We start from the raw sequence: 12,316 nt of genomic DNA, 5'->3' as shown, positions 1-12,316 counted from the left end.
CATTACGATCTATATATACATATATACGTACATGTATATCGCAATATATATTTTTTTTCATTTAACCCTTTGAGTGCTGAAAAATATTCTTGATTGAAGCACTTCCAAAAGATTGAATATTTTATTGCTAGCATGAATTACAAAGATCAATTATATCAGGTGCAGCTAACAATAAATTATAACCGTTGTTCTCCCAAACAAAAGAAGAGTTTTATTCACAAGAAAGTTAAATTACTAATATTAAGCAATAATAGGCACGGTTAGTACTCTAATGGATGACCATTTTGGAACACTGTGCTGTTGATACAGGAGAGAGGCATCAGGGGTGTGAAAAGGTGTTGTTAATATTCCTCAAAACCGTAAAAGAGAAAGTAATAACGACAATATGCAAACTGATATTGCATTCTTTGCATTCGTATCAACAAATATATATATATATATACGCATTCATAACACTCAAAGGGTTAATCTACTACAAAATTAATATTTCACATCTATAAATAATGATTATTATTATCAATAGCCATTGCTTCTCTATCTAGCAACTTATGTTTCATTAGTTTGAACAAAAATATTCTGTTTATTGAAGAACTGTGTCATTGATTGAAATGCTTATTAATGTTAGTTATCATTAAGCAAGAGGTCATGCGATTATTAATAGCAGGTTTTAAATAATCGCTATTTCATTATCGATAAAGTTGACTTTGATTTATTGTATAAAATAGTAATTGCTACTTAAAAGAGTGCTGCAACACTTGTAACCATCGTGCTTCCTATTTTTGTATTCCATTCTATCTCAGTAATCTCGAATCTCTAAAGCTGTAGTCTCTAAACATTTTCATTTCAACAAATACTTTTACACATATACAAATTCTGGAATGCACTGATGAAGCACTGCCTTTAACAAACAAAACAAAAAAAGAATTTATCTTTAAAATTACATTTATATATATTATAATAGCCCGTTTTGTTTTGTGCAATATAAGCAAAATATTAGCCAATATGGCATCTTAAATAGTTACAGGAAGTAATATATAGATGTATATATATATATATAAGTCGTTACAGTATTCATTAAATTGTAGCTTTAAATTTACACTATATACACGTGGCGAAAGATTTTCACAACCATACTTATTAGCTATACTTGCATATACGCACGCACACGCACATTGCTATATTGCATACTTTGCACATGCACACATACGCATGTGCTGACCTCTTGCGGTATTTGCTTTTACTCAACAACTTGCGTTAAACATTTTGTTCTTTTTTTTTCTTTTTCTTTTATCTTACAAAATAAATACAATTATATAACGGCTTAAAAAGAAAAAAGGGGCTTGAGTTTAACAATTTAATTAATTTAATCAACGACAACGATAAATAATATTGGTTAACGTTTAGTTGCGATTTAAAGATTGATCCTAAATGCTAGTTTTATTACGTTTTTAATGGTCTTGTTGTTGTTGCTGTCGTCGTTGTCGTCGTCAATGATGATAATAACGATCATGATAATAATGTTATTTTCATTAGTAGGACTATTTAGATTCGCGGTTACGGTTTTGTTTTAATCGAGAACAATTATGACGTACGACTTTTTACCAGAGATTATATTTTTCTTTACCAACAAGTTATAAACACAATGATACGGTTTCTCCAATAACCTGATCCTATTCTCAATTATTCTAAACTTTTTCCCATTATATTCTTATCGTATTACTTAACATTTAACAATGACTCGTTTTCAAACTATCCTTCTCAATTTAAAAAGAAATAAACTATTATGCTATTATTTTTGAAAATATCTAAAACTATTAATTCAACTGTTTGTAATTGTTTCGGAATATTTTCTTTTTCGATTTTAATATTAATGTTTTAGTAAGTTTAGGATTAAATAAAGAAGACGAAGCGATGAGCTGAGCTGAGCTGAGCTGGCAATCTTCTTCCATCTCTTGTTTCTTCTTCTCAATACGTTTCTCATCACATTCGGTAAAGCTAAATATAAATCTTCTCTTTCTTTCTTTAACTCTTAGGAATTAAACTCTTATGTTAGTATTTCTACTTCTAGATAACGCAACTTCTTCTTCTTGTTGGCTTGACCTAGGATAATACACAGAGTTTTTAAATATTTTATTCGAATATCGACGATGTCTATATTTCTTCTTTAGAACAATACTTTCTTAACCATACTTTAACTGTTGATTCGATACAAAAAAGGAAACGCGTGATTTATTTGTTTCCTTCTTATTCATTTTCTTCTTTTACATATATTTATATATACATACACTTACAAATTTTACATTTTATCAGAAAAATAAATATACGATGATGATATTTCCTCGATCGATTCGAGATTTTATCTTGATCTTAATTTTCTATCGATTATAAGGAAATAATATTCTTCAATGATTAATTTCAAAGAAAGAAAAAGAAAAAGAGAGAGAGAGAGAGAGAGAGAAAAAAAAAATAATATGCCGCAATTGTTGGCTAAGATAATTGAAAATATTTCCACGATTGTAAGTGTGATTCATTCACGACCCGTTTTCATTCGTTTGCATTCGATGATAAAAAGTAAAAAAAAAAAAAATAACATTGTAAGAATATTCTTTCAAATATTTGTTTAATCTATTTTATCGTTATTATATAGCTTTGAATCTACAGTTGTACACGTGGCCAAGGCATCAGCCATACTCATTACGCACATTGTTGCGTTCTTTTCTACAAACCTAGCACGCTGACCTCTCGTGGTTATTTGCTTGACCTGCTGCTGCTTACATTAAAATACAGTAAAGACAACTGTGTAATATATAAGATCTACAATATTTTTCTCTACCGATTAAGAACAATAACAAGAACAACAACAATAACAACAACAGCTGCATATCATCGATGCATTCATCATGCATCAATAACTTTACATTCCTGCTTATATTATACAGTGTTTCGTGACGAGTGTTAATAATAATGGTATAATAATGACAATCGCATTTAAATTATACGCATATAAATATTTTCTTTTTCGCATATTGTTAGACATTAACGTACAATATATTTATGCCTATTCATATTGTCTTTCCACTGAAATATTATTCTTGGAATAATTACAAGGACCACATTCCATTCACGGATGAGAGAGTAGTCACACTCGTTTTATTTCGACTAAAACTTTTCAAATCAAAATATTAAAGTTTCGAAAATTCAACTTGAATCGAATTTAAATTAATATGCGGAGAAATTTAAACAAAACCTTCGTCATTTATCAGTAGAAATTTGTTGAGAGACACAAAAGAGATGGATAAATGAATAGAAATAAATTAATAGGATGACGAGTGAACGTATTAATACAAATGATCTTTTCATTTGTCAGCAGAACGACAGAAATTCCCTTCTCTCTCTCATCGTCGTCGTTTACGACTGCTTGAAGCGAGTGACTTGATGCGATTAGTCTCACTGTTCGTTATCCCCACTTGTTTACTTCGCATCTGCGCGTTCTAACGCGCATGCGCACACTCCGTGAATTCAGGAACGTAACAATTCACGTGTTATTTAAGTTCTTGCTAAACGCGTTCTCTTCTACCTTGATATTTCCTTTTCCGATAATACTCTCTTTCTGCTTAGGCAAGTTATTTACGCTTGAATCACCTCCTCCTTGTGAATCATCTTAACTCGCCTTTTTGGAAGCAAACTAACGTGTACAATCCAAATACGATAAAACGAATAAGAAATGAATGTTGATTTTTAGAATATCCCGTTTGTTTTTGTTTTTTAGATTTTCTTTACATTTTTCTTATTTCAAAATATAATTAAATATATAAAATAATTCAAAAAAGAAAATTCCTTAATAATTAAATAATAAAACGATGTAAAAATAAAAGAAAGAAATAAAAATAAAAATATGCGATCTTTTGTTAATGGTAGGACAAATGTAATAGGCGGGAAAGTAGCGAGCATATACTTTAAAGTAGTAAATTCGTTAAAGAAAGAGTAAGGAAAGCGGATTCGCGCGCGCGAGTAATATTTGAGAATTAGCCGAGGGGCACCAGGTTAAATGATACTGTCGTGGCGCACTACTTTTCTCCCCTCTCGTCTCAGAACGCTGCGCGCCGATGTTTGCAGGTCGGCGTTCGGCTATTGGTCGAAGTAAAGCTCGGTGGTGGGGATATGGAGGCACCGCGTCACGAAGCGAGGCCGAGGAACTGCGAGGTGCATGTATCAATGCGCAATCGCATCTGAACGATTGACGGAGTCGGGGAGGTCCGAGGAATAAACAGAGTGGCGAGACCGCGCGACCGATAGAGAGAGGGGGTAGAGAGGAGGAAGACAGGAGAGAGAGAGCAAACTCGAAAGAGAGAGACGGGAGAGAAGGAAAGGGATAGATAGATAGAGAAAGAGAGAGAGAGAGAAAGAGAAATAGAAAGAGAGAGATAGAGATAGAAGGAACAAGCAGCGAGACGATCACGATGCACAGAGGCGAGCACAAGCGAGCAGAGGCACAGGGCTGAGGGCTGAGGGCTCAACAGGGCCTTCTACGACGATTTACGGAATCTGGCCTGAATCAGCCAGCAACGATGGAACAAACGAAAACTCCCGTCTCACGGCTACTCACTACAACCTGCATCGAGAACAAGGACGACCTGGAGGAGGTAACATAAATATTTGAAATAGTCAGTGGATACGTATCGAGTGCGAGGGGCTCCGCCATTGTTGCGATGGTCGCGCACGTCGCTGCTGCGTGGCGCTGCTGTCAAACTCACGCGTCTTAGCGGGATTTTTAAATCTCTTTACTATGTTTATTTTTATTCTTATTCTTATTCTTTTTTTTACTTCTTCCCCCTTCGCATTATTAGTTTATTCGTGATTTTTATTCGATCGGTCTATCTCGTTTTTGTTTGTAATCTTGATGTCATCGCATTATGATCACTAGTGTTAAAAAAATAAAAGACAACAGAAAGAAATGCATTCACATTTTTAATATAAATGTATTCTAAATATCGTATATTATATATACGTGTAAATTTATATATATACATATGCGCGTGTGTGTGTGGGTGCGTGTAATTGTTGATTACAGAAATTTGAAAGATGCTATGCCGTACTTCAAAATCTGACTACAGGCCTTTCGGAAAAAGAAGCACATGATACGCTGAACAATGCAGTATGCAAAGACAAAACGCACGAAGAAGTTTCCTTGGGATTGGTAGTTGTTATTTTAACAGATAAACAGAATGCCTCTAAAAGTTATAGAGACTTAACGCTTATAACCAGAGACGGTCTTGCAATTGTGTTGGGTCATCTTAATCAGTTGGTACTTGAAAGGTATCTCAGACTGAATGATGTTTCCCGAGGTCAACTTTTGTGGTTGTTACGTGAAATGATAAGGACTAGCGTAGCTAATGTTGATAATCTTTGTTTAACTTTATTGAGACATGCGGCTGGTGGAGATATCTCTCAAAAAAATCTGTTCCTAGTCGAGGCCCTCTTGGATATATTTCAAGAAAATCGGCCATGGCTGGACAAATTTCCTTTTTTGGTGGCATCTATTGTTTATACGTATTTACGATTAATAGAAGATCACAACAGTCCTCTTCTGACCAGTCTTCGACAGAAGGAAGTAGCTTTTACAGTATCCCTTTTAAGAGAGAGGATAGTGGACTGTTTAGTTATCGGAAGGTACATACTTATTTATTGTATATATTTTTGTTTTTATTTTATATTATTTCATTAATTTTATTATACTTGTTTGCAGGGATTTAGTGCGCTTATTACAAAATGTTGCAAGGATACCAGAGTTTGAAGCACTTTGGAAAGATATATTGTTAAATCCAAAATCTCTATCTCCGAACTTCAGTGGAATTCTTCAACTCTTACAAACAAGGACTTCTCGAAGGTTTCTTCAATCCAGGCTTACTCCAGATATGGAAAGAAAACTAGTTTTTTTAACGAGTCAAGTTCGTTTTGGAAATCACAAACGTTATCAAGATTGGTTTCAAAGACAGTACTTGGCAACACCCGAATCACAATCTTTGAGGTGTGATTTAATACGTTTTATTGTCGGCGTTATACACCCGACCAATGAACTATTATGCTCGGATATAATACCTCGGTGGGCGGTGATAGGGTGGTTATTCACTACTTGTACTTCTACGGTAGCTGCGAGTAACGCCAAACTAGCTTTATTTTATGATTGGCTTTTCTTTGACCCAGAGAAAGATAATATAATGAATATCGAGCCTGCTATTCTTGTCATGCATAATTCAATGAGATCTCATCCACCTGTTACTGCCACGCTATTAGATTTTTTATGCAGAGTAAGTTTATTTAAATACGTTATTGTTTATCGTGCGACATCGATTTCCCAAATACGACATGAGTAAATAATAATTAAATCTTTTTTTTTTTACAGATAATACCAAACTTTTATCCGGCACTGACAGAAAAAGTTAGAAACGGAATATTTTTATCATTGAGACAAATTTTGGAAAAACGCGTATTACCTAGTCTTTATCCGCTATTCGATAGTCCGAAATTGGATAGAGAATTAAGGAATAAAATTAGAGAAACTTTCAAGGAATTTTGCTTACCACCTAACGCAGATCTAGGTGAAATTGTTTTCCGTATCTTATGCTTGATTAGCTTTGTATAATATAATCATTACTGTAAACCACAATGTAGATAAGCTTGTAATAGTCCGTAATTTCCATATCCCTATTTTTGTCGATTATTTTTTAACATTTAAACATGTGCTTGTTAATATTTTGTTTTATACATCATTATAAAAATTTGAAAGGTATTGCTTCTTTTTCAAACTAATTACTACTAACTTTGCATCTTATATTTTTGTAGTTCTTTGTCACTGTCATTTAGCTTTCAGCACATTCAACGCTTACTAACTTTGGTTCTCGCATGATGTTCTTAAGCAGGTAATAAGGTTCCGATATATTCAGGTAAAATGGAAGATCTTAATAAGGATCTCAATTCAGGGTTTATCACGGATAATACAACAAACACGCCAGTAGAAAACAATCACGTGGGCCAGGATCCGGAACCAGCATTCAGTGACGAGGAAGAAGAAATGCCACTAAGGTTTTTATTTGAGTTTCTTATTGAATATAAATTATCTCGTGTATTATTTTCCTTTTCTTCTTTTGTTAAATGTATTTTTAAAATATATATTTATTATATATAAATATGTTTACAGAATAGTTACAAAAGTAGAAGAGGAGGAAGACGAAGAGGATGTACCTTTGGCTACGGTCAAACTTAAGAACGAACAAAAAAATGCAAATTGCGTTTCTAAAAAGGAAGATATCACCTCTCAGTTGAATCTTATTTTAGAACCGGAAGAATTGAGAACTGCCATTGGAAGCCTACATAGTGAGAGTGATAATGAAATTAAATGTCAAGCGATTGAGAGAATAGTACAAATGGTCGTAGAAGACGAAATAGATGCAGAAACTGTGCCAGGTTTAGCGTCTTGTTTGTCGACGATTCTGTCAATTCAAATAACAGCACAGATATATCCATCGGATAATTTAAACGAAGAATCATTGACTGATAGTATAAGCACGCCATTGTTTGTTATGTTTCGAAATCATTATCAGTTGTGTAAAGAAGAAGATAATAGGAGAAAACTTTTAGCTAGAGTACTCGCTGAAATGCATTCTATTCAACCAAGGATAGGATATTTACTTTTATATTTTTTAAAAGTATGGGGTAGAGAAGAAGAAAAAAGAGAAAGGGAACCAAGGTTAGTCTTGAAGTATTTTGTATGGTTTTTTTTAAATCCCCGTCGTCGTTTTCGTCATACATCAAAGTTGTACGTGTTTTTTTTGCTTTTTACAGCAACGTGTTAAACGATGTAAAAGCCTCCGTTTATAAGGACTTCTGTGCGCAGAGAGAAAAAAAATTGGACGCATGTATAGTCGCAGATTTAAAAGTAATTATAAACTGTTATTGAAAAATTAAATCAATAATGCAACGATTCTTATATTGATCATAATTGTTATATCTTACTCTTTTTATAGTTGTGTCACGAAGACAACATATCTATGATGTGTTACTTGGTGCCTGACATATACACTGGATTTCCAAACGTGGCTCTTGGAAACGTTCAATTAATGCACTTGGTTGTATCGACCATCGATTCGGGTCAATTACAAGAATTAATTTGTCAGATAATGCAAGGTCATCTTAAAATGTTGAAGAAAGAATCATTCACGTCATTAGTAACGGCAAGCTTAAATTGGGAAACCTTCGAGCAGATCATTTTTTGGCAATTAATATCTGCGCATGATTTTCCCATTGAATATTTTTTGCCAGTATTACCGAAATTACAATTTCGCGATCATTCGGAAGCATTAACGCCGATACTGCTCATGCTTAAACAGGAAAAGTAAATAATAATCAATATTTATAAATCCATATTGATTGATAAGATATAAAATGTACAAATCATTGTTATGTATTTTATTTTTTGTGTTTATGCGCAGACCAACTTTGGAGCTTTTACGACAACTACTCACGCGTCAGAACGTGGATGGTGACTTGTTCGTAGTTTCAGCGTTACGTTACTGGTGTCGCGATTACGAAGATAAACTTGGTGAATTATTAGCCAATCTATTAAGTACACGTTATCCAGCAACTAGTCCAAATAAAAGGAAACGTTCTGGAGCTAAACACAACCAACAATCTGGACCACCGACCGGCGAACAAGTTTTAGGCCATTTAGATTATTTGCGTCAGAATTGTACATCTTCTACGGAGTTACAATTGTATCACACGGAACTAATGCAGAGAGCGTTGCAACAAGCCCAAGCTGCCGGTACCGATTCACTAAGGAAGAATTATGGAGATCTGTTCGCGTTAGCGGAAGTTAACGAAGAAAACGAACCACCTCCGCCCCCGCCTACGAGTTCCGCGAGAAAACATGCTGCTGCTTCGGGTGGTGGCGGGGGTGGCGGTGGGGCCAAGGGGGGAAATAGAAAAGTTGGCGTCAACACGAGGGAAAGGACGAGTTCGAAAAAACAAATTCGGTATCACCTAGACAGCACATCCAGCAGTGAGGTAAACAATTTACACGATACGTCTACTGAAATAAAATCAATAAAATGGTAAATAAATTCTATTGTTACGCTACGGGATTTACATTTGTCAAATTATTTCTTTTATTTACTTAACTATAGGAGGAGGAAATCGTTAATCCAAAGCAAGCGAAAAAGAGAAAAAAAATTATAGTGGGCTCGGACAGCGACTGACCACCCAGTGTCTTCACGTGTCACATGGACCACGTCATGTGTGTGCAGCAAGATGAATTAGCATTAAGATTAGTAAGATAATACCGATATACATAGTAGATTTATCTAGCGCGACTTGTACATATATATATTCTACGTTTGAAAATTGGAATACGAAACGGATATGTGTTGTTGGTTGGTTGGCGCGAGTCTTCTTCTTCTACTAACACGTTTCGTAATCTAATTAAACGTAATGGTGCCAGGCTCTCGTTATTATCAACGTTAAATCTATGGTATGTATGTATGGATGCATGTGCGTGCGTGAATGTACGAATGAATGTATGTCGTATGCATGTGTGTATGGTATGTCTATCTCGCGATTAGTTTTCAAAAGTAAAAAAAAAGAAATACTCTTATCATATCGACTTATCGGTGCATAAATTTAATCGATTAAAAAAAAAAGCAGCCAAGAGCGTGCGCGAGAAAGAGAGTGTACGTGCGAGAAAGAAATATATATATATATATAAATGCGATTCTATCGTTCATCGGTGAAAACAAATTGATTTTGAACCAAAATATTTAAGAAAAGAAACACAGGAAAAATAAGTTTGAAAATATATATTATTGTACAAAATGAAAGACAAATTCTAAATGAATAACTTTGACCTGGCACCATTATTATTGCAAGACACAAGAAAAATAACGGGGTAAATAATTGAATTGCGATATTTTACTCCTGTAAGATAAACACGTTAAATTTGTAATAATTGTGTAAAAGAAATATCCGAGCCGCATAGATTTGTCTCTGCGGTGAGAGAGAGTGAGAGAGAGAGAGAGAGAAAAGTCAGTGCCGCGTGTAAGCACCCTTATTGTGCTTTAAACATATTTACCAATGATCTTTTTTACTAATTATGCGATTATCATTACTCCGGTCATTACTCCCCCACCCTCACCCTACACCCAACCCACATCCGAAGAAGAAGAAGAAGGATGTTATGCGACAAAAACATTCATATATATATTTTGTTAATTTAGAATTTAATTCGCTAATTAATTTCATGAATTTAAACCATTGACGCAACCTCAGTAAATTATTTTAACTGAAAATAATAATAATAGTAGTAATAATAATAATGATAATTATAATAATTATAATAACAATAATCTTTGATAGAGAATCGTTTGAAATAACATTGTGAATAATGTGTCGTGTTAGATGGGTTCATGCGTTTATTCTTAAGAATATACATATATATATATTTTTGTTTTTTATTTGATATCACAATCACACATGTATTATCAGATAATTTTTTTTTTTTATGAATATATATGTATATATGAATATATATATAAATGCAAGTTATACTTTTGGATTTATGTAAGAGAACACAATATTTTTGATTGCACTAATGTAAATAAGTAAAAGTTGATATAAAATTCAAGATTTATAATGATTTAACTTTTTCATTGATTTGTTTTATTTATTATTTTATCTTTGAAAATTCTATCATCTTCAAAGTTCAAATTCAATACTTAAGAAACAAATTGTGCGAATTATTTTAATTAATTATTAATAAAAAAAAATATCCTTTGTGTGTGTAAATTTATATTCATTTAAAAAAAAAGAATATTATATTCTTGGAATGAACGCATGAGCCTAAGGAAGCATTAGGAATTTAGGAAAATGCTCACACATATACGATAATAATTATTCTTAATATCGCACTTGTGATTAGTTATAATTTTTAAAACGATAACTACAGTTTTAAATCGAATTATTATTTTAGTTTCATTGTTCTCACATTTTTCTTTTTTTTTTTCCATTGGGATATCTAGATCATTTGATCCAACGGTAAATGTTTCTTTCATTCAATTTTTAAACACGTTTAAAAGATTGAACTTTGATATTCACAACTTCTTAAATTTTTATATACATGTATAGATTTCTTTTCCATTAGTATGTCACATATTAATTTCTTCAAATAAGAGAGAGAAAGAAAGAAAGAAAGAAAATTTTATTTTTTAAATTCCACATCTTGCATTTGAATTTATCATTAATTATATTCGCGGCTATATAGTATATTTAATTTTTATTTTTTTTTTGTTCTCTTTCGCGTATCTCTGTAAGATTAAACGAGTTTTATTATGTAAACAGTCGAGTTTTATTATATAACAATCAATATATAAACAGTACACACACACGTTTAGACAAACGCAAACAAACAAAAAACACACACACACGCACGCACATTGTTCCTGCGAATTTTCTCATGTCTTTCGAATGTCTTTCGCCACAAGTTTTGGATTTGAAATTCTCTCGTTGAAACGAAGACCAAATTAGAAAGAAGAAAAAAAATAATAAAGATGATAATGATGATGAAGAATTAGATAGAAGAAGAAGAAGAAGAAGAAGAATAAGAAGAAACATATTGATATAGGGATTAATTCTAACGCATTTAGAAAAAAAAAATATATATATATATATATATAAATATGTGTATATATATGTATATGAAAGTGTAACAAACGGTTCTTGCTTTTATCAAATTTTATACGAGTTTAAAGTAGCGTTGTTAAAACTTACTTTACACTCGAGGATATGTTTGTCGTATGTACGATTAAGATACGAAACAATTATGAGCCATTCATTTGCCTAATTAATAATTAATTCCACGGAAGAAAAGTTTAAGGAATAAAAAAAGAAAAAGAAAAAAACAAAATTGTATACGTGGGTGGGTTGAAAAGTTCTGAGCCTTAACAGAGAAAACTTTTCTTTAAAAAAAAGAAAAAGAAGTAAAAGTTAAATTCGACACAGAAAAAGAAAATTCTTGTCCGATTGTTAGAAAACAATTATAGTAAAAAAAATCAACTCGCTCGCTTATTATAATAATATATCGTATTATTTGTTATTTAAACAGTTATATACAAAGATTTGCGTTATTTAGTAATATTTAAGCGTATATATATAATTATTAAAAAAAGAAATTTATTTTTAATACAAAATAGTTTAGAAGATTATTAATAACCGTGTGGTTTTGATAATAAAAATTGTCGACAAAAATATTCTTGAAAGAAAGAAAGAA

General features: G+C 32.5%; 1 protein-coding gene across 4 annotated transcripts; it reads left to right on the top strand.

Moving 5' to 3' along the window:
* The first annotated feature begins 4,040 nt into the window (after positions 1 to 4,040).
* On the top strand, positions 4,041 to 12,316 carry LOC106790836 (integrator complex subunit 3). Of its 4 annotated transcripts, none has more exons than XM_014756024.1 (10): positions 4,041 to 4,643; positions 5,072 to 5,670; positions 5,747 to 6,308; positions 6,404 to 6,599; positions 6,981 to 7,083; positions 7,199 to 7,747; positions 7,843 to 7,936; positions 8,025 to 8,392; positions 8,490 to 9,063; positions 9,183 to 12,316. In XM_014756024.1, the coding sequence occupies exons 1-10, from the start codon at positions 4,569 to 4,571 to the stop codon at positions 9,252 to 9,254; spliced, it is 3,192 nt and encodes a 1,063-aa protein (XP_014611510.1). In that variant the 5' UTR covers positions 4,041 to 4,568; the 3' UTR covers positions 9,255 to 12,316. The 4 variants fall into 4 exon arrangements, with proteins under 4 accessions (XP_014611510.1, XP_014611508.1, XP_014611507.1 ...); XM_014756022.1 differs by having other exon boundaries at positions 6,921 to 7,083; XM_014756021.1 differs by having other exon boundaries at positions 6,918 to 7,083.

The sequence above is a fragment of the Polistes canadensis genome, unplaced genomic scaffold (assembly GCF_001313835.1).
Source record: "Polistes canadensis isolate GaletaPanama2010 unplaced genomic scaffold, ASM131383v1 scaffold_265, whole genome shotgun sequence".
NCBI classification, from domain to species: Eukaryota; Metazoa; Arthropoda; class Insecta; order Hymenoptera; family Vespidae; genus Polistes; species Polistes canadensis.
Note: the sequence above shows the minus strand (reverse complement) of the source record. Positions and strands in the feature narration are given on the sequence as shown.